The following is a 22153-nucleotide window of genomic DNA, read 5'->3' as shown; positions in this document are numbered from 1 at the left end:
ACCTTGGGGTTCATATTCAACCCCCTGGATGATGTCTCCCTGGATGATGTCTCCCTTGGGTTCATATTCAACCCCCTGGATGATGTCTCCCTGGATGATGTCTACCTTGGGTTCATATTCAACCCCCTGGATGATGTCTACCTTGGGGTTCATATTCAACCCCCTGGATGATGTCTCCCTGGATGATGTCTCCCTTGGGTTCATATTCAACCCCCTGGATGATGTCTACCTTGGGTTCATATTCAACCCTCTGGATCATATGTCCGTCTGTATGGACCATATACTGTACGTCACAGAACTACATTTCCAGTGAACGTCACATATATCCAATGCATGTCTTTGAGGCATTTTCACCTGCCCATTAGGTTACTGCTGCTGCATTTCCCATCTCTTTGCCTTTACTCATATTCAAGTTACCTCAATATTGGAACCCAGGGGCCCGCAATGATTTTATTTGCCCCCCCCCCCCCCCCAAACAGTTTTTCTTTACATATTGTTGGACATAATATACTGTAAACCCACCAGCAAATCAGCTGCAAGTGATTTTAATTTTGGAAATCTGTTCCAAAGTATTCTCACACATAACAGAGATATATATGTGATCGTATACAAATGTAAGGTTTGAAATGATTTTAATGTTTTAGTCAAATATATCTGTTGTGGCTTCTTGTGGTCAAATTTGCAGTCTATAAATAATTTCTAATTATGTTTTTCCGAACCCCTGAACATCTGCTGAAGAATATAAACATGGTCCTGTGGCTGAATCTAGTGGATGTTCCCTGCTGTAACCACTAGCTAACCTGGCTACAAGGTTGGGCTCAATTCCATTCCAATTCAGGAAGTACACTGACATTCCAATTCTCTTCAATAAGTAACATTTGGAATTTTGGTTTACTTTCTCTATTGACTGGAATTGAAATGGAATGGATCCCTAACCCTGTCTGGCTGTATCATATAAATACCCACTGGGCAAAAACTGCTTGAATCAACATTGTTACATCATTTCAACCAAAGAAATGTATCTGTGATGAAATTGAATCAATGTGGGAAAACTGATTGGATTAGAAAGTTATCAACGTATGGGAATTTGGTCTATTTTACACCCATCTTTTAACCTAAATCCAATGTCATCGTGACATTTTTTAGTTCATTTCACATTGGATTCATGTTAGTTGACAACTCAACCAAATGTAAATCAAAAAAAGCCTACATTATACCACTGCAGCCCATGTCTGGAAGACTGTGCTTCTGCTTCTTATACCTCTGGAAACAACCACAGGGTCATGTCATGGATTTGTAAGTTATTTCATTTGTCTGTTTTTATTTTCAGGACAAAAACAATGAATGTCTATGGTATTAGTTTTGTATCTCCTTTTTGTGGAGCTGATTGTTTTAAGCCTTTAGCTTTGCTAAAAAGATCACGAAGGAGCACTCAGTTCTATTCCAGAACCCGGGTAAAGAACACCAAGGAGCACTCAGTTCTATTCCAGAACCCGGGTAAAGATCACCAAGGAGCACTCAGTTCTATTCAAGAACCCAGGTAAAGAACACCAAGGAGCACTCAGTTCTATTCCAGAACCCGGGTAAAGATCACCAAGGAGCACTCAGTTCTATTCAAGAACCCAGGTAAAGAACACCAAGGAGCACTCAGTTCTATTCCAGAACCCAGGTAAAGAACACCAAGGAATTATTTTCCAGAAACCAGGTATAGAAGACTAACTATTGACTGCCAAGACTCATTCTGACTGGTCTGGATGTTCACTATTAAAATAAATCTTCCCTGGGATTAATTTTTACCACTATTTTACAACACAGGTATCTTATTGTGTGGTTAAATCAGACCCAGTTATGATTGTTATTTTGTTGTGTTGAGCGAGAGCTCCCTTGGTGAGCTTCAAGCTCCCTTGGTGGGCTTCAACCTCCCTTGATATCAGCGCTACTGTATTAATGTGATGTGACTGAGCTGAAGGCCTGAGCTTCCCTTGCCTCCACCTCACGTGGGATCCTTTGCCTTCTATGCCAGGTTCCCCTGCTCAGACATTGCTTGACTCAACCAATGGTTGCGTGCCACTTCATTGACTGTGCCGTCGGGCACCAGACTGCTATAACATGATGTGGTTGGCTGATTGGTTAAACACCTACCCAGGTGTTGTAAGATCAGCAACATCTGGCCAGAGGAACACACCCTTAAATAAAACGACAGGCCACTCTGATACGCTACCATGGCAACCTTAATTCATACTGTCAGGCAGCCAAAACTGACCAATCACAGCAGCTTCCTAATATCCTGGGTTTGACAAGGCACATGCATGATTGGCTGTAGAGGAGAAAGGTGGTGTTGTGGGCGTGCCTTAGATGGGTTTCGATTAGAACTCACCTGGGCTGCGTTCAGTAGGGCACTACGTTGTGGAATTGTGTCAGCTCTATTCATAGCATTTCTATCTGCAGTCTTCAGTGTATTACAACCTGCTGAACGCAGCCCTGCTGAAGTTAGACTTCTGTAGACTGCATTTTAATCATCACTCTTTTGTCATTTGTATTGCATGAATGTTGCACATTTTATGTTCTGGAAATAATCTGGAATTCACAGATTATTTATTAAAACAACACATTAAAAACTGAAGTCGTCTATAACTTTCTATAATTTACATTTTGGAATCTATTAGATACTGATCTGAGAAGTGTTCATATTATGACTGAGGTAGAGTGCATTCGGAAAGTATTCAGCCCCTTGATTTCCCCCCACATTTTATTACGTTAGCCTTATTCTAAAATTGATTAAATAAAGAAAGAAAATCCTCAATCTACAGACAATAACCCATAATGACAAAGCAAAAACAGTGACATTTTCATTAATTTATTTAAAATAAAAACAGAATTACCTTATTTACCTAAGTATTCAGACTCTTTGCAATGAGACTCAAAATTGAGCTCATGATCATCCTTGAGATGTAAATTCTATTGATTGGACATTAAAGGCACACACCTGTCTATATAATGTCCCACAGTTGACAGTGCATGTTAGAGCAAAAACCAAGCCATGAGGTCAAAGGAATTGTCCATAAAGCTCAGAGACAGGATAGTATCGAGGCACAGATCTGGGGAAAGGTACCAAAAACAATTATGCAGCATTGAAGGTCCCCAAGAACACAGTGGCCTCCATCATTCTTAAATGGAAGAGGTTTGGAACCACCAAGACTCTTCCTAGAGCTGGCCGCCCTGCCAAACTGAGCAATCGGGGGAGAAGGGCCTTGGTCAGGAAGGTGACCAAGAACCCGATGGTCACTGACAGAGCTCTAGATTTCATCTGTGGAGATGGTTGTCCTTCTGGAAGGTTCTCCCATCTCTGCAGCACTCCACCAATCAGGCCTTTATGATAGAGTGGCCAGACTTCAGTAAAAGGCACACGACAGTGCACTTGGAGTTTGCCAAAAGGCACCCAAAGACTCTCAGACCATGAGATACAAGGTTCTCTGGTAAGATTGAACTCTTTTGCCTGAATGCCAAGCCTCATGTCTTGAAAAAAGCAGGTACCATCCCTACGGTGAAGCATGGTGGTGGCAGCATCATGCTGTGGGGATGTTCTTCAGCGGCAGGGACTGGGAGACTAGTCAGGATCGAGGCAAAGATAAACAGAGCAAAGTACAGAGAGATCCTTGATGAAAACCTGCTCCAGAGCGCTCAGGACCTCAGACTGGGGCAAAGGTTCACCATCCAACAGGACAACGACCCTAAGCACACAGCCAAGACAACGCAGGAGTGGCTTCTGGACAAGTCTCTGAATGTCCTTGAGTGGCCCTGCCAGAGCCCGGACTTGAACCCGGTCGAACATCTCTGGAGAGACCTGAAAGCAGCTGTGCAGCGATGCTCCCCATCCAATCTGACAGAGCTTGAGAGGATCTGCAGAGAAGAATGGGAAACTCCCCAAATACAGGTGTACCAAGCTTGTAGCGTCATACCCAAGAAGACGAGGCTGTAATCGCTGCCAAAGGTGCTTCAACAAAGTACTGAGTAAAAAGTCTGAATACTTATGTAAATGTAATATGTAATTTTTTTCTTTGTAATACTTCTTTTTTTTTTCTTTTTTTTTTTAAATAAGTCTTTGCTTTGTAATTATGGGGTATTGTGTGTAGATTGAGGGGGAAATCTATTTTAGAATAAGGCTTTAACGTAACAAAATGTGGAAAAAGTCAAGGGGTCTGGAATACTTTCCGAATGCTCTGTAAGTATTTAGGTTTCTACTGATCAATCAGAAATCAATATATATAATAAAAATAATAAAAACAGGCACAAAAACATTTAAATAAAAATGGTTTATTCTCTTTAATATAGTATTTGTTCTATCCATAGCAGAAAAGAGCCTCCATGCCACTCAGTGCTATTATAGCTCTGACCCCAGGCCAGTGCAGCTCCATACTGACCAACACACATCTCACAGCACAACACCAGTGCCAAACTGACCTGGAGTCAGTCTCTGTATCACATCTGACATCAGCTTATTTGAAAACAGGGGAGTTGAGGTGGGTGGGGTGGGGAGCGGGCAGGGATTTCAGGGGGGGCAGTTCTAGGAGGCAATATCACACCTCATAGCTTGGATCCAATACGTTGTGTGTGACTGGGGCCAAGCAACGCTAGTACCCACGTTGTGACAGATTTAGGTTTTATCCAAGAGTGTTGTGTGTGTTGCAAGTTGGCGTCTTGCTCCAGTATGGCTGTAGACTTGGAGGCAGATCGTTTCTACCACGAAAGGGTCACAAGTTGAGGTAACAAAGGTTTTCCTGGACGGCAAGAAGGAACAGAGACACGATCAAAAGAATGGAAGTCTGGGCTTGTTCCAATCTGGGTGTAACAGGTGTGAGAATGTGTACATGTCAGGGTTCTCCCCAGGATTAGTTAACAAGGTGGTGCTGCTGCTGACATTTCCTGTAATCTACTCAGAAATATTAAAGAATGTTGTTTACATAATGGCGCTGCCAGTCCACCAGGTGGCGCCGCTCTAACATTCTTTGGGGAGAACTCTGTGTGTGTTACCTCCTCTCTGTCCATCATGTTGCATTGGATCCACTTATTGCCTTGGTGTGTGTGTTGGAGATGGTCTGTTCATTCAGCACTGGATCTGAGGGACACAGAACATGGTAGTCAGGAGACCATCTCTTTCCAATCCACTCTTCATCACTACAGATCAAAGTTTAAAGGGACGGTGAGAGATTCACTTTTCATCACTACAGATCAAAGGTTAAAGGGATGGTGAGAGATTCACTCTTCATCACTACAGATCAAAGTTTAAAGGGATGGTGAGAGATTCACTCTTCATCGGTACAGATCAAAGTTTAAAGGGATGGTGAGAGATTCACTCTTCATCACTACAGATCAAAGTTTAAATGGATGGTGAGAGATTCACTCTTCATCAGTACAGATCAAAGTTTAAAGGGATGGTGAGAGATTCACTCTTCATCAGTACAGATCAAAGTCTAAATGGATGGTGAGAGATTCACTCTTCATCAGTGAGAGATTTCTGCAATAAAGTTCTCTGTTACAGTCAGATGAAAAAGGGCTAAAAGGGATACTTCGGGATTTTTGCAATGATGCCCTTTATCTACTGCTAGCATGCTAGCAGATAGCACAATGACTGGAAGTCTATGGGTAACGCTAGTTAGCATTGGCTCGCGAAACTGCCTCCAACTTCCTTCATACTGGACACAGAAACATAGTATCTACAAGTTCAACTGACTATGGGGAAGTACATAAATGACCTCTGACAAAATCCCAAAGTATCCCTTTAACTGGCAAAATCTGGAACCGTCCCTTTAAGAACTGGGTTTGAACGGCTTCTAACTATTTACACAACATTACAAAGGTAAATTTGCATAAATAATTGCATACTGAACACAGAATGAGTGCACTTCACTGCCTAGCATTGAGTCCATGGACAGGGATGGAGAGAGAGAGAGAGAGAGACAGCAGGAGAGACACTAGCATTGAGTCCATGGACAGGGATGGAGAGAGAGAGAGAGAGAGCAGGAGAGACACTAGCATTGAGTCCATGGACAGGGATGGAGAGAGAGAGAGACAGGAGAGACACTAGCATTGAGTCCATGGACAGGGATGGAGAGGGAGAGAGAGACAGCAGGAGAGACACTAGCATTGAGTCCATGGACAGGGATGGAGAGAGAGAGAGAGAGAGAGAGAGCAGGAGAGACACTGGCATTGAGTCCATGGACAGGGATGGAGAGAGAGAGAGACAGCAGGGGAGAGACACTAGCATTGAATCCATGGACAGGGATGGAGAGAGAGACACTAGCATTGAGTCCATGGACAGGGATGGAGAGAGAGAGGGACAGCAGGAGAGACACTAGCATTGAGTCCATGGACAGGGATGGAGAGAGAGAGAGAGAGACAGCAGGGGAGAGACACTAGCATTGAGTCCATGGACAGGGATGGAGAGAGAGACACTAGCATTGAGTCCATGGACAGGGATGGAGAGAGAGACACTAGCATTGAGTCCATGGACAGGGATAGAGAGAGACAGCAAAAGATGGAGGAACGTAGAAAGATGGGATGAGAGTGACACTAGAGTTGAGTGGTGCAGCGCTCTGGTGCTCAACGTCCTAAAAATCGCTCAGCACATTAAATAAACATTTTAAAAACCTGCAGCTCCAAATTCCCTCCATTTTCAAATACGTACAATACTGACACACCTACTCAATCAAGGGTTTTTCTTTATTTTTACATTGTAGAATAATAGTGAAGACATCAAAACTATGAAATAATACATATGGAATTCATGTAGTTAAAAAAAAAGAAAAGAAAGTGTTTAACAAATCAAAATATATTTTATATTAGAGATTCTTCAAAGTAGCCACGCTTCACCTTGACAGCTTTGCACACTCTTGGCATTCTCTCAACCAGCTTCACCTGGAATGCTTTTCCAACAGTCTTTAAGGAGTTCCCACATATGCTGAGCACTTGTTGGCTGCTTTTCCTTCACTCTGCGGTCCAACTCATCCCAAACCATCTCAATTGGGTTGAGGTCAGGTGATTTTGTAGGTCAGGTCATCTGATGCAGCACTCCAATCTCCTTCTTGGTCAAATAGCTCATACACAGCCTGGAGGTGTGTTGGGTCATTGTCCGGTTGAAAAACAAATGATAGTCCCACTAAGCCCAAAAAAGATGGGATGGCGTTTTACTGTAGAATGCTGTGGTAACCATGCTAGTTAAGTGTGCCTTGAATTCTAAATAAATCACAATGTCACCAGCAAAGCACCCCCACATCAACACACCTCCTCCTCCATGCTTCACGGTGGGAACCACACATGCGGACATCATCCGTTCACCTACTCTACGTCTCAAAAACACAGCTGGAATCAAATATTAAATTTGGACTCATCAGACCAAAGGACAGATTTCCACCAGTCTAATGTCCATTGCTCGTGGTTCTTGGCCCAAGCAAGTCTCTTGTTCTTATTGGTGTCCTTTAGTAGTGGTTTCTTAGCAGCAATTCGACCATGAAGGCCTAATTCACGCAGTCTCCTCTGAACAGTTGATGTTGAGATGTGTCTGTTACTTGAACTCTGAAGCATTCATTTGGGCTGCAATTTGAGAGGCTGCTACCTTTAATGAAGTTATCCTCTGCAGCAGAGGTAACTCTTGGTCTTCCATTCCTGTGGCGGCCCTCATGAGAGCCAGTTTCATCATAGCACTAGATGGGTTTTGCGACTGCACTTGAAGACATTTTCAAAGTTCTTCATTTTTCCGTATTGACTGACCATGTCTTAAAGTAATGATGGACTGTCATTTCTCTTTGATTATTTGAGTTGTTCTTGCCATAATATGGACTTGGTCTTTTACCAAATAGGGCTTTCTTCTGTATACCACCCCTACCTGGTCACAACACAACTGATACGCTCAAACACATTTAGAAGGAAAAAAAATTCCACAAATTAACTTAAGGCACACCTGTTAATTCAAATGTATTCCAGGTGACTACCTCATGAAGCTGGTTGAGAGAATGCCAAGAGTGTCAAAGGCAAAGGGTGGCAACCTTGAAGAACCTCAAATATAAAATATATTTAGATTTTTTTAACAGTTTTTTGGTTACTGCATGATGTGTTATTTCATAGTTTTGATGTCTTCACTATTATTCTACAATAAGTAGGTGTGTCCAAACTTTTGACTGGTACTATATATCTACTTTAGTGACTACGCACCGTTTGGTTTTGACGTAGGTTATCATAATGGGGCGGCAGCTAGCCTAGTGGTTAGAGCATTGGACTTGTTACCGAAAGGTTGCAAGATCGAATCCCCGAGCTGACAAGGTAAAATCTTGTCAAATCTGTCGTTCTGCCCCTGAACAAGGCAGTTTAAACTGACAGACAGGTGTGTATCTTACAGAAGTATGGATGCTGCATGGCCTCAGGTAGACAGACAGGTGTATATCTTACAGAAGTATGGATGCTGCATGGCCTCAGGTAGACAGACAGACAGACGTATATCTTACAGAAGTATGGATGCTGCATGGCCTCAGGTAGACAGACAGACAGACAGACAGGTGTATATCTTACAGAAGTATGGATGCTGCATGGCCTCAGGTAGACAGACAGACAGGTGTATATCTTACAGAAGTATGGATGCTGCATGGCCTCAGGTAGACAGACAGACAGACAGGTGTATATCTTACAGAAGTATGGATGCTGCATGGCCTCAGGTAGACAGACAGACAGGTGTGTATCTTACAGAAGTATGGATGCTGCATGGCCTCAGGTAGACAGACAGACAGGTGTGTATCTTACAGAAGTATGGATGCTGCATGGCCTCAGGTAGACAGACAGACAGGTGTGTATCTTACAGAAGTATGGATGCTGCATGGCCTCAGGTAGACAGACAGACAGACAGTAGACAGACAAACAGACAGACAGGTGTGTATCTTACAGAAGTATGGATGCTGCATGGCCTCAGGTAGACAGACAGACAGACAGGTGTGTATCTTACAGAAGTATGGATGCTGCATGGCCTCAGGTAGACAGACAGACAGACAGGTGTGTATCTTACAGAAGTATGGATGCTGCATGGCCTCAGGTAGAGACAGACAGACAGACAGGTGTATATCTTACAGAAGTATGGATGCTGCGTGGCCTCAGGTAGAGACAGACAGACAGACAGGTGTATATCTTACAGAAGTATGGATGCTGCATGGCCTCAGGTAGAGACAGACAGACAGACAGGTGTATATCTTACAGAAGTATGGATGCTGCATGGCCTCAGGTAGAGACAGACAGACAGACAGGTGTATATCTTACAGAAGTATGGATGCTGCGTGGCCTCAGGTAGACAGACAGACAGGTGTGTATCTTACAGAAGTATGGATGCTGCATGGCCTCAGGTAGACAGACAGACAGACAGACAGGTGTGTATCTTACAGAAGTATGGATGCTGCATGGCCTCAGGTAGACAGACAGACAGGTGTGTATCTTACAGAAGTATGGATGCTGCATGGCCTCAGGTAGACAGACAGACAGGTGTATATCTTACAGAAGTATGGATGCTGCATGGCCTCAGGTAGACAGACAGACAGACAGGTGTATATCTTACAGAAGTATGGATGCTGCATGGCCTCAGGTAGACAGACAGACAGGTGTGTATCTTACAGAAGTATGGATGCTGCATGGCCTCAGGTAGACAGACAGACAGGTGTGTATCTTACAGAAGTATGGATGCTGCATGGCCTCAGGTAGACAGACAGACAGGTGTGTATCTTACAGAAGTATGGATGCTGCATGGCCTCAGGTAGACAGACAGACAGACAGTAGACAGACAGACAGACAGACAGGTGTGTATCTTACAGAAGTATGGATGCTGCATGGCCTCAGGTAGACAGACAGACAGGTGTATATCTTACAGAAGTATGGATGCTGCATGGCCTCAGGTAGACAGACAGACAGACAGGTGTGTATCTTACAGAAGTATGGATGCTGCATGGCCTCAGGTAGACAGACAGACAGACAGGTGTGTATCTTACAGAAGTATGGATGCTGCATGGCCTCAGCAGCGGTCAGTCTCTGCTGGTGGTCGTAACGTAGCAGCTTGTCCAGCAGGTCCAGGGACTCAGGGGTCACCAGGTGCTGGTTCTCTGTCTGGACAAACTGCTCCCAGCGCTTCCTCGTCTGCCTGGGGGGAGGAGAGGGGGAGGTACTGCTTAAACTGGTCCAATAAGAAACAGGGAGGTACTGCTTAAACTGGTCCAATAAGAAACAGGGAGGTACTGCTTCAACTGGTCCAATAAGAAACAGGGAGGTACTGCTTAAACTGGTCCAATAAGAAACAGGGAGGTACTGCTTAAACTGGTCCAATAAGAAACAGGGAAGTACTGCTTCAACTGGTCCAATAAGAAACAGGGAAGTACTGCTTCAACTGGTCCAATAAGAAACAGGGAGGTACTGCTTAAACTGGTCCAATAAGAAACAGGGAGGTACTGCTTAAACTGGTCCAATAAGAAACAGGGAGGTACTGCTTAAACTGGTCCAATAAGAAACAGGGAGGTACTGCTTAAACTGGTCCAATAAGAAACAGGGAGGTACTGCTTCAACTGGTCCAATAAGAAACAGGGAGGTACTGCTTAAACTGGTCCAATAAGAAACAGGGAGGTACTGCTTAAACTGGTCCAATAAGAAACAGGGAGGTACTGCTTAAACTGGTCCAATAAGAAACAGGGAGGTACTGCTTCAACTGGTCCAATAAGAAACAGGGAAGTACTGCTTAAACTGGTCCAATAAGAAACAGGGAGGTACTGCTTAAACTGGTCCAATAAGAAACAGGGAGGTACTGCTTAAACTGGTCCAATAAGAAACAGGGAGGTACTGCTTCAACTGGTCCAATAAGAAACAGGGAGGTACTGCTTAAACTGGTCCAATAAGAAACAGGGAGGTACTGCTTAAACTGGTCCAATAAGAAACAGGGAGGTACTGCTTAAACTGGTCCAATAAGAAACAGGGAGGTACTGCTTCAACTGGTCCAATAAGAAACAGGGAGGTACTGCTTAAACTGGTCCAATAAGAAACAGGGAGGTACTGCTTAAACTGGTCCAATAAGAAACAGGGAAGTACTGCTTAAACTGGTCCAATAAGAAACAGGGAGGTACTGCTTAAACTGGTCCAATAAGAAACAGGGAGGTACTGCTTAAACTGGTCCAATAAGAAACAGGGAGGTACTGCTTAAACTGGTCCAATAAGAAACAGGGAGGTACTGCTTAAACTGGTCCAATAAAAAACACTCATTTTAGTTTAACGTTTCAAAATGTAGCGCTACGGTTGTGCCCGAGGGGTATGTTGACAAGTATCGCCGTCGCCAAGGGAACAAACATCCAATAAAAAGAGAGACTGGAAGGCTAAAGTTTGAAGGTGATTGGATCTATACTTTATATTCTATGTCCTTCAGGGTACCACGGAAACAACAGAACACTGGGATGTGGATTTCTACACAATCTATTTCTATCTGAACATTCCACACGGTAGGCGAGCACAGTGGTATGTTCTCCATGTAAACAAACAGTCTTGCCCACCCACTGCACCAAAACAAATCCCCATAGAGCCACTGAATACCACCCCAGGAGCCCTCAACAGCAGCCCCTCTCCCCACCTGAGTGACCGTCTGTTTCTGGCATGTCAGTGCTTTGTCAAATTGTTTGGCTTTTCAATGAGCACAAACAGACGTGGGGACCAGGCTAACCCTGTGCTACGCCCCCTAGTGGTACTTACTGTCCCAGCAGGTCTTTGAAACGTGTGTCCAATTCAATGTGGTACTTGTGTAGGTAGCCAAACAGCTCATCTGTCCCAAGAACCTTAGCGATGCGGACCAGCTGGACACAACATGGGACAGTCAGAGGAACGTTGAGAGACACACATCTACCATACAGCCACACCTTCTACATCACAGATGAACAGTGTTCATAGTGTGTATTAACGTGGTCATTTAGTTATAATTTTAGTTATATAACAGGGATTGTTGACAATAGAAGTGATGTCCTCCTCTCTAGTGGTTGGTTCCACTCCCAATGATGCCATTTCACACTGTGGTATTACATACAAGCATCATGGACTAGTGTAGTGTGGAGCTGTGTGTGTTATTTACCTGGTCCTAGTTGCCCTGTGTGTGTGTGTGTGTGTGTGTGTACCTGATCGTAGTTGCCCTGTTTGTTTGTGTGTGTGTGTGTGTGTGTGTGTGTGTGTGTACCTGATCGTAGTTGCCCTGTTTGTTTGTGTGTGTGTGTGTGTGTGTGTACCTGATCGTAGTTGCCCTGTTTGTTTGTGTGTGTGTGTGTGTACCTGATCGTAGTTGCCCTGTTTGTGTGTGTGTGTGTGTGTGTGTGTGTGTGTGTGTGTGTGTGTGTGTGTGTGTGTGTGTGTACCTGATCGTAGTTGGTATGTGTGTGTGTGTGTGTGTGTGTACCTGATCGTAGTTGTCCTGGCCATGGAAGAATGGCTCTTTGAGGAAGATCATGCTGGCCAACATGCAGCCTAGACTCCACATGTCCAGACTGTAGTCATAAAGCTGCCAACACAACAAGGACAATACAGAACACTGGAAAAATACTCTACAACTGATTTTAAAAATCACAATGTGGTTCATTGAACAATATCCATGTATTGGTACATCTGTAAACATACGACTATTGAACATACTAAATGTTAACAGGCAGATCAATGTGTTGATGTAACAAGAATTAAAGCAATATGTGAATCATGATGTATTTACATTTACATTTAAGTCATTTAGCAGACGCTCTTATCCAGAGCGACTTACAAATTGGTGCATTCACCTGTGTATGTGGATGTTCACATTGTGTCAGTAGTGTGATGTGTGTTAATAACTAGTGTCTACCTGATAGTCCACGAGCAGCTCTGGTCCTTTAAAATAACGGGAGGCCACCCTGACGTTGTATTCCTGAGCTGGGTGGTAGAACTCAGCCAGACCCCAGTCTATGAGACGCAGCTGAGACACACAGACAGCAGAGAGAGAGAGAGAGAGGGAGGAATTAGAGGGTTTTTGGCAGTGTGACATCTATAGAAGCATAGCTTCCTGTTTTGCACTATGCTAACCTGCCTTCTAAGCCTTTAAAAACGTCCTTCTGACCCACCAAATAGTGGACCATCTGGGGACTACGGATCTACAGTATTTGGGATCAATTACATTAGTTTGGGATCAATTACATTTTGAAAATCAGTATAAAAGAGGTAACGGAATTCAGTTGAAAATAGTCTGAATATTAAATGGATCATTTTAAAATTTACAAAATTGAACATTCAGTTGGTTATTGAATTTAAAAAAAGGATTTGATACATAAAGCTGCAAAATGTCACTTCTAGGACGACCAGACCAAATTCACATAGAAACGTGTATTATAGATCTGTCATCCTTATTGAACGCAAGTCTAAGATCTATTCTATGGGTGGTATTTCTATGCTTCCAGTTCTTACATTTGGTTTTTGCTCTTTAACTTTCAGTTTTACTTCAAAACAGCTGAAAATATAATATTTTGGGTCATGAAAAATATTTCACTGCGGTTTAGATGCTACAATGATTCTCTACACTATACTCATCTTTCATTTGATGGGCTCCAGAGTGGCGCAGCAGGGCTAAGGCACAGCTCTAGAGGCGTCACTACAGACACCCTGGTTCGAATCCAGGCTGTATCACAACCGGCCGTGATTGGGAGTCCCATAATGCTGCGCACAATTGGCCCAGCGCCATCCGGGTTAGGGGAGGGTTTGGCCGGTGTAGGCCGTCATTGTAAATAAGAATTTGTTCTTAACTGACTTGCCTAGTTAAATAAAAGGTTAAATAAATAGATAAAAATCTTGGCCTTCAGCTTTGTGTTCTGCTGCTGCAGCTCCATTACTGCCACCTGGTGGCTAAACAGAACCATGACAGCCCAGCCCCACCCTGCAACCCCCCCCTCCATCTTCACAGCGTTTTGGTGCCATAACGTGACCCATTTAAGACCTTCTGAAGTTTCCTCTCTGGATGAGACCCAATTATCTCTTCTTCCTCCCAACGTGTGACCTTGTTCACGTCCCTTCACTGATTCTAAAGGAAACCACAAGTAGAAGAAATATGGTGGGAACCACCTATGCATCCACCAATCCAATGCCATTACATTACTGAGGAGATGACTGATTCCTGATTACTGCTGAATTCGGGTAGCAAAACAAAGTAAGCTTGCGAGACTTGCGGATGGTTGTAAGAGGAAAAAATCGAGTGTACACTTCAGGTGATATATTTGGGACGCACATTCTGTGACCCTCCTGATAAAAACAACAGTGGTGATGCTCTGCTTCTGACCCAGGAGAAATGAGCTGCGGCGGCTATGAGGCCAGCTATTTGGGAAACACTGGCCTAGATTAGTAGGGAACAGGGGCAGGAATGGTGTTTATCATAACATCATGTTAAAACATGGGCTTCTTCTATAGAAATAGAAGTCCCGCCTCTCGCTAAATAGTCGAAAGCAGATTATTCAGTAGATGTTCCTACCGGTCCTAGACTATAGTGACATCTATATCAGGGGTTTCCAACCCTGTTCCTGGAGAGAGCTACCCTCCTGTAGGTTTTAACTCCAACCCTGTTCCTGGAGAGAGACCCTCCTGTAGGTTTTAACTCCAACCCTGTTCCTGGAGAGAGACCCTCCTGTAGGTTTTAACCCCAACCCTGTTCCTGGAGAGCTACCCTCCTGTAGGTTTTAACCCCAACCCTGTTCCTGGAGAGCTACCCTCCTGTAGGTTTTAACTCCAACCCTGTTCCTGGAGAGCTACCCTCCTGTAGGTTTTAACTCCAACCTGGTTCCTGGAGAGATACCCTCCTGTAGGTTCTCACTCCAACCCTGTTCCTGGAGAGAAACCCTCCAGTAGGTTTTACTCCAACCCTGTTCCTGGAGAGCTACCCTCCTGTAGGTTTTAACTCCAACCTGGTTCCTGGAGAGATACCCTCCTGTAGGTTCTCACTCCAACCCTGTTCCTGGAGAGAAACCCTCCAGTAGGTTTTACTCCAACCCTGTTCCTAGAGAGCTACCCTCCTGTAGGTTTTAACTCCAACCTGGTTCCTGGAGAGATACCCTCCTGTAGGTTCTCACTCCAACCCTGTTCCTGGAGAGAAACCCTCCAGTAGGTTTTACTCCAACCCTGTTCCTGGAGAGCTACCCTCCTGTAGGTTCTCACTCCAACCCTGTTCCTGGAGAGAAACCCTCCAGTAGGTTTTACTCCAACCCTGTTCCTGGAGAGCTACTCTCCTGTAGGTTTTAACTCCAACCCTGTTCCTGGAGAGCTACCCTCCTGTAGGTTAACTCCAACCCTGTTCCTGGAGAGCTACCCTCCTGTAGGTTAACTCCAACCCTGTTCCTGGAGAGCTACCCTCCAGTAGGTTTTACTCCAACCCTGTTCCTGGAGAGCTACCCTCCTGTAGGTTTTAACTCCAACCCTGTTCCTGGAGAGCTACCCTCCTGTAGGTTTTAACTCCAACCCTGTTCCTGGAGAGCTACCCTCCTGTAGGTTTTAACTCCAACCCTGTTCCTGGAGAGCTACCCTCCTGTAGGTTTTAACTCCAACCCTGTTCCTGGAGAGCTACCCTCCTGTAGGTTTTAACTCCAACCCTGTTCCTGGAGAGCTACCCTCCTGCAGGTTTTAACTCCAACCCTGTTCCTGGAGAGCTACCCCCCTGTAAGTTTTAACCCCAACCCTGTTCCTGGAGAGCTACCCTCCTGTAGGTTTTAACCCCAACCCTGTTCCTGGAGAGCTACCCTCCTGTAGGTTTTAACTCCAACCCTGTTCCTGGAGAGCTACCCTCCTGTAGGTTTTAACTCCAACCTGGTTCCTGGAGAGATACCCTCCTGTAGGTTCTCACTCCAACCCTGTTCCTGGAGAGAAACCCTCCAGTAGGTTTTACTCCAACCCTGTTCCTGGAGAGCTACCCTCCTGTAGGTTTTAACTCCAACCTGGTTCCTGGAGAGATACCCTCCTGTAGGTTCTCACTCCAACCCTGTTCCTGGAGAGAAACCCTCCAGTAGGTTTTACTCCAACCCTGTTCCTGGAGAGCTACCCTCCTGTAGGTTCTCACTCCAACCCTGTTCCTGGAGAGAAACCCTCCAGTAGGTTTTACTCCAACCCTGTTCCTGGAGAGCTACCCTCCTGTAGGTTTTAACTCCAACCCTGTTCCTGGAGAGCTACCCTCCTGTAGGTTAACTCCAACCCTGTTCCTGGAGAGCTACCCTCCTGTAGGTTAACTCCAACCCTGTTCCTGGAGAGCTACCCTCCAGTAGGTTTTACTCCAACCCTGTTCCTGGAGAGCTACCCTCCTGTAGGTTTTAACTCCAACCCTGTTCCTGGAGAGCTACCCTCCTGTAGGTTTTAACTCCAACCCTGTTCCTGGAGAGCTACCCTCCTGTAGGTTTTAACTCCAACCCTGTTCCTGGAGAGCTACCCTCCTGTAGGTTTTAACTCCAACCCTGTTCCTGGAGAGCTACCCTCCTGTAGGTTTTAACTCCAACCCTGTTCCTGGAGAGCTACCCTCCTGCAGGTTTTAACTCCAACCCTGTTCCTGGAGAGCTACCCCCCTGTAAGTTTTAACTCCAACCCTGTTCCTGGAGAGCTACCCTCCTGTAGGTTAACTCCAACCCTGTTCCTGGAGAGCTACCCTCCTGTAAGTTTTAACTCCAACCCTGTTCCTGGAGAGCTACCCTCCTGTAGGTTAACTCCAACCCTGTTCCTGGAGAGCTACCCTCCTGTAGGTTTTACTCCAACCCTGTTCCTAGAGAGCTACCCTCCTGTAGGTTAACTCCAACCCTGTTCCTGGAGAGCTACCCTCCTGTAGGTTTTAACTCCAACCCTGTTCCTGGAGAGCTACCCTCCTGTAGGTTTTAACTCCAACCCTGTTCCTGGAGAGCTACCCTCCTGTAGGTTAACTCCAACCATGTTCCTGGAGAGCTACCCTCCTGTAGGTTAACTCCAACCATGTTCCTGGAGAGCTACCCTCCTGTAGGTTAACTCCAACCATGTTCCTGGAGAGCTACCCTCCTGTAGGTTAACTCCAACCCTGTTCCTGGAGAGCTACCCTCCTGTAGGTTTTAACTCCAACCCTGTTCCTGGAGAGCTACCCTCCTGTAGGTTAACTCCAACCCTGTTCCTGGAGAGCTACCCTCCTGTAGGTTAACTCCAACCCTGTTCCTGGAGAGCTACCCTCCTGTAGGTTAACTCCAACCCTGTTCCTGGAGAGAGACCCTCCTGTAGGTTAACTCCAACCCTGTTCCTGGAGAGCTACCCTCCTGTAGGTTAACTCCAACCCTGTTCCTGGAGAGCTACCCTCCTGTAGGTTAACTCCAACCCTGTTCCTGGAGAGCTACCCTCCTGTAGGTTAACTCCAACCCATATAAGACATATACACTAAACGCAACATGTAAAGTGTTGGTTCACAACCACAGACCACGTGTATTGTGCCGTGTGGTCTGCTGATGTCGACGTTGTGAACAGAATGCCCCATAGTGGCGGTGGGGTTATGGTATGGGCAGGCATAAGCTACGAACACAATTGCATCTTATCAATGGCAATTTGAATGCACAGAGATACCGTGACGAGATCCTGAGGCCCATTGTCGTGCCATTAATTTGCCGCCATCCCCTCATGTTTCAGCATGATAATGCACAGCCCCATGACGCAAGGATCTGAACACAATTCCTGGAAGCTGAAAATGTCCCAGTTCTTCCATGGCCTGCATACTCAGACATGTCACCCATTCAGCATGTTTGGGATGCTCTAGATCGACCGCGTGTTCCAGTTCCCGCCAATATCCAGCAACATCGCACAGCCATTAAAGAGGAGTGGGACAACATTCCACAGGCCTCAATCAACATCCTGATCAACTCTATGTGAAGGAGATGTGTCACGCTGCATGAGGCAAATGGTGGTCACAGCAGATACTGACTGGATTTCTGATCCACACCCCTACGTTTCCTTTAAGGTATCTGTGACCAACAGATGCACATCTGTATTCCCAGTCATGTAAAATCCATAAATTAATGCGTAATTACTTAATTTCAATGGACTGATTTCCTTATATTAACTAACTCAGTAAAATCTTTGAAATTGTTGCGTCGATATTTTTGTTCAGTATAGATTCAAAAGGTTGTCAAGATGGGGAAAGGTCTGTCCGTAATAAAGAGACGCTCTGCTTTTTTGACACCACACAAAGCCTGCAGGCTCTAGTTTGATCTCATCTTGGTTATTGTCCAGTCGTGTGGTCCAGTGCTGCAGAGAAAGACCTAGTTAAGCTGCAGCCGGTCCAGAACAGAGCGGCATGTCTTGCTCTTCATTGTAATCAGAGGGCTAATATAAATACTATGCATGTCAGTTTCTCTTGGCTAAGAGTTTGATAAAGACTGACTGCGTCTAACATCTTGTTTTTATAAGAAATATTAATGTGTTGGAAATTCCAAATGGTTTACATAGTCAATTTACACACAGCACTGACACACACATTTACCCCACCAGACATGCCACCAGGGGTCTTTTCACAGTCCCCAGGTCCAGAACTAATTCAGCTACAGGACTGTTTCGCTACCACAGACTGGAATGCAGTATGTTCCAGGATTCACCCGAAGGCATGGAGGAATTAACCACAATGTACTCGCTAATATCCCCAGGATTGTCAACAACTACCACAGGTCGCTAATATCACCAGGATTGTCAACAACTACCACGGGTCGCTAATATGACTAAGATTATCAACAACTACCACGGGTCGCTAATATGACCAGGATTATAAACAACTACCACGGGTCGCTAATATGACCAGGATTATCAACAACTAGCACTGGTCGCTAATATGACCAGGATTATCAACAACTAGCACTGGTCGCTAATATGACCAGGATTATCAACAACTAGCACTGGTCGCTAATACCACCAGGATTGTGCCTTTGGCTACTGGACAACGAAAGAAAAAATGGCCTCCAAGGAAATGGTGTGATTGACTAGGCTACTTTGAAGCAAGGTAAGACAGGCCTCATAAGTAGTAAAAAACGTGGTCTCGCCAGTCAGCCCCAGTACACTATTCTATAGATTATATTTCTATGGTCTCTCCGGACAGCTCCAGTATTCCATACTATAGATTATATTTCTATGGTCTCTCCGATCAGCTCCAGTATTCCATACTATAGATTCCATTTATGTGGTCTCGCCAGTCAGCCCCAGTACTCCATACTATAGATTATATTTATGTGGTCTCGCCAGTCAGCCCCAGTACTCCATTCTATAGATTAGACATGCCTCATATGTAGTAAAAAACATTCAAGTTTCAAACAATGAAGTGAATGTTTTCTAAACGCTCACTGCCTCCAGCTCACTGCATCGTGGTGTGAGGTGACGATGAAGACTGCCCCCAGCTCACTGCATAGTGGTGTGAGGTGACGATGAAGACTGGCCCCAGCTCACTGCATAGTGGTGTGAGGTGACGATGAAGACTGCCTCCAGCTCACTGCATAGTGGTGTGAGGTGACGATGAAGACTGCCTCCAGCTCACTGCATCGTGGTGTGAGGTGACGATGAAGACTGCCTCCAGCTCACTGCATAGTGGTGTGAGGTGACGATGAAGACTGCCTCCAGCTCACTGCATCGTGGTGTGAGGTGACGATGAAGACTGCCTCCAGCTCACTGCATCGTGGTGTGAGGTGACGATGAAGACTGCCTCCAGCTCACTGCATCGTGGTGTGAGGTGACGATGAAGACTGGCCCCAGCTCACTGCATAGTGGTGTGACGATGAAGACTGGCCCCAGCTCACTGCATAGTGGTGTGAGGTGACGATGAAGACTGCCTCCAGCTCACTGCATAGTGGTGTGACGATGAAGACTGGCCCCAGCTCACTGCATAGTGGTGTGACGATGAAGACTGCCTCCAGCTCACTGCATAGTGGTGTGAGGTGACGATGAAGACTGCCTCCAGCTCACTGCATAGTGGTGTGAGGTGACGATGAAGACTGCCTCCAGCTCACTGCATAGTGGTGTGAGGTGACGATGAAGACTGCCTCCAGCTCACTGCATAGTGGTGTGAGGTGACGATGAAGACTGCCTCCAGCTCACTGCATAGTGGTGTGAGGTGACGATGAAGACTGCCTCCAGCTCACTGCATAGTGGTGTGAGGTGACGATGAAGACTGCCTCCAGCTCACTGCATAGTGGTGTGAGGTGACGATGAAGACTGCCTCCAGCTCACTGCATAGTGGTGTGACGATGAAGACTGGCCCCAGCTCACTGCATAGTGGTGTGACGATGAAGACTGCCTCCAGCTCACTGCATAGTGGTGTGAGGTGACGATGAAGACTGCCTCCAGCTCACTGCATCGTGGTGTGAGGTGACGATGAAGACTGCCTCCAGCTCACTGCATCGTGGTGTGAGGTGACGATGAAGACTGCCTCCAGCTCACTGCATCGTGGTGTGAGGTGACGATGAAGACTGGCCCCAGCTCACTGCATAGTGGTGTGACGATGAAGACTGGCCCCAGCTCACTGCATAGTGGTGTGAGGTGACGATGAAGACTGCCTCCAGCTCACTGCATAGTGGTGTGACGATGAAGACTGGCCCCAGCTCACTGCATAGTGGTGTGACGATGAAGACTGCCTCCAGCTCACTGCATAGTGGTGTGAGGTGACGATGAAGACTGCCTCCAGCTCACTGCATAGTGGTGTGAGGTGACGATGAAGACTGCCTCCAGCTCACTGCATAGTGGTGTGAGGTGACGATGAAGACTGCCTCCAGCTCACTGCATAGTGGTGTGAGGTGACGATGAAGACTGCCTCCAGCTCACTGCATAGTGGTGTGAGGTGACGATGAAGACTGCCTCCAGCTCACTGCATAGTGGTGTGAGGTGACGATGAAGACTGCCTCCAGCTCACTGCATAGTGGTGTGACGATGAAGACTGGCCCCAGCTCACTGCATAGTGGTGTGACGATGAAGACTGGCCCCAGCTCACTGCATAGTGGTGTGACGATGAAGACTGCCTCCAGCTCACTGCATAGTGGTGTGAGGTGACGATGAAGACTGCCTCCAGCTCACTGCATAGTGGTGTGACGATGAAGACTGGCCCCAGCTCACTGCATAGTGGTGTGACGATGAAGACTGCCTCCAGCTCACTGCATAGTGGTGTGAGGTGACGATGAAGACTGCCTCCAGCTCACTGCATAGTGGTGTGAGGTGACGATGAAGACTGCCTCCAGCTCACTGCATAGTGGTGTGAGGTGACGATGAAGACTGCCTCCAGCTCACTGCATAGTGGTGTGAGGTGACGATGAAGACTGCCTCCAGCTCACTGCATAGTGGTGTGAGGTGACGATGAAGACTGCCTCCAGCTCACTGCATAGTGGTGTGAGGTGACGATGAAGACTGCCTCCAGCTCACTGCATAGTGGTGTGAGGTGACGATGAAGACTGCCTCCAGCTCACTGCATAGTGGTGTGACGATGAAGACTGGCCCCAGCTCACTGCATAGTGGTGTGACGATGAAGACTGGCCCCAGCTCACTGCATAGTGGTGTGACGATGAAGACTGCCTCCAGCTCACTGCATAGTGGTGTGAGGTGACGATGAAGACTGCCTCCAGCTCACTGCATAGTGGTGTGAGGTGACGATGAAGACTGCCTCCAGCTCACTGCATAGTGGTGTGACGATGAAGACTGGCCCCAGCTCACTGCATAGTGGTGTGACGATGAAGACTGGCCCCAGCTCACTGCATAGTGGTGTGACGATGAAGACTGCCTCCAGCTCACTGCATAGTGGTGTGAGGTGACGGTGAAGACTGCCTCCAGCTCACTGCATAGTGGTGTGAGGTGACGGTGAAGACTGCCTCCAGCTCACTGCATAGTGGTGTGAGGTGACGGTGAAGACTGCCTCCAGCTCACTGCATAGTGGTGTGAGGTGACGATGAAGACTGCCTCCAGCTCACTGCATAGTGGTGTGACGATGAAGACTGCCTCCAGCTCACTGCATAGTGGTGTGACGATGAAGACTGCCTCCAGCTCACTGCATAGTGGTGTGAGGTGACGATGAAGACTGCCTCCAGCTCACTGCATAGTGGTGTGAGGTGACGATGAAGACTGCCTCCAGCTCACTGCATAGTGGTGTGACGAT

At 46.2% G+C, this 22153-nt stretch overlaps 1 protein-coding gene across 1 annotated transcript in view; it reads right to left on the bottom strand.

Moving 5' to 3' along the window:
- Positions 1-459: 459 nt before the first annotated feature.
- LOC129845875 (casein kinase II subunit alpha'-like) overlaps positions 460-22153 on the bottom strand; it is a 29261-nt gene continuing 7567 nt past the window's right edge. Inside the window, exons 7-12 of the mRNA XM_055913798.1 lie at positions 12875-12985; positions 12443-12544; positions 11752-11852; positions 10017-10165; positions 5032-5116; positions 460-4778 (exon numbers count right to left, since the gene is read on the bottom strand). Of these exons, the coding sequence (XP_055769773.1) occupies positions 5046-5116; positions 10017-10165; positions 11752-11852; positions 12443-12544; positions 12875-12985 (534 nt within the window). The 3' untranslated portion in view covers positions 460-4778; positions 5032-5045. The remainder of the gene's footprint in view (positions 4779-5031; positions 5117-10016; positions 10166-11751; positions 11853-12442; positions 12545-12874; positions 12986-22153) is intronic.

The sequence above is a fragment of the Salvelinus fontinalis genome, unplaced genomic scaffold (assembly GCF_029448725.1).
Source record: "Salvelinus fontinalis isolate EN_2023a unplaced genomic scaffold, ASM2944872v1 scaffold_0394, whole genome shotgun sequence".
Classification (NCBI taxonomy): domain Eukaryota; kingdom Metazoa; phylum Chordata; class Actinopteri; order Salmoniformes; family Salmonidae; genus Salvelinus; species Salvelinus fontinalis.
This window is presented reverse-complemented; position numbering and strand designations above follow the sequence as displayed.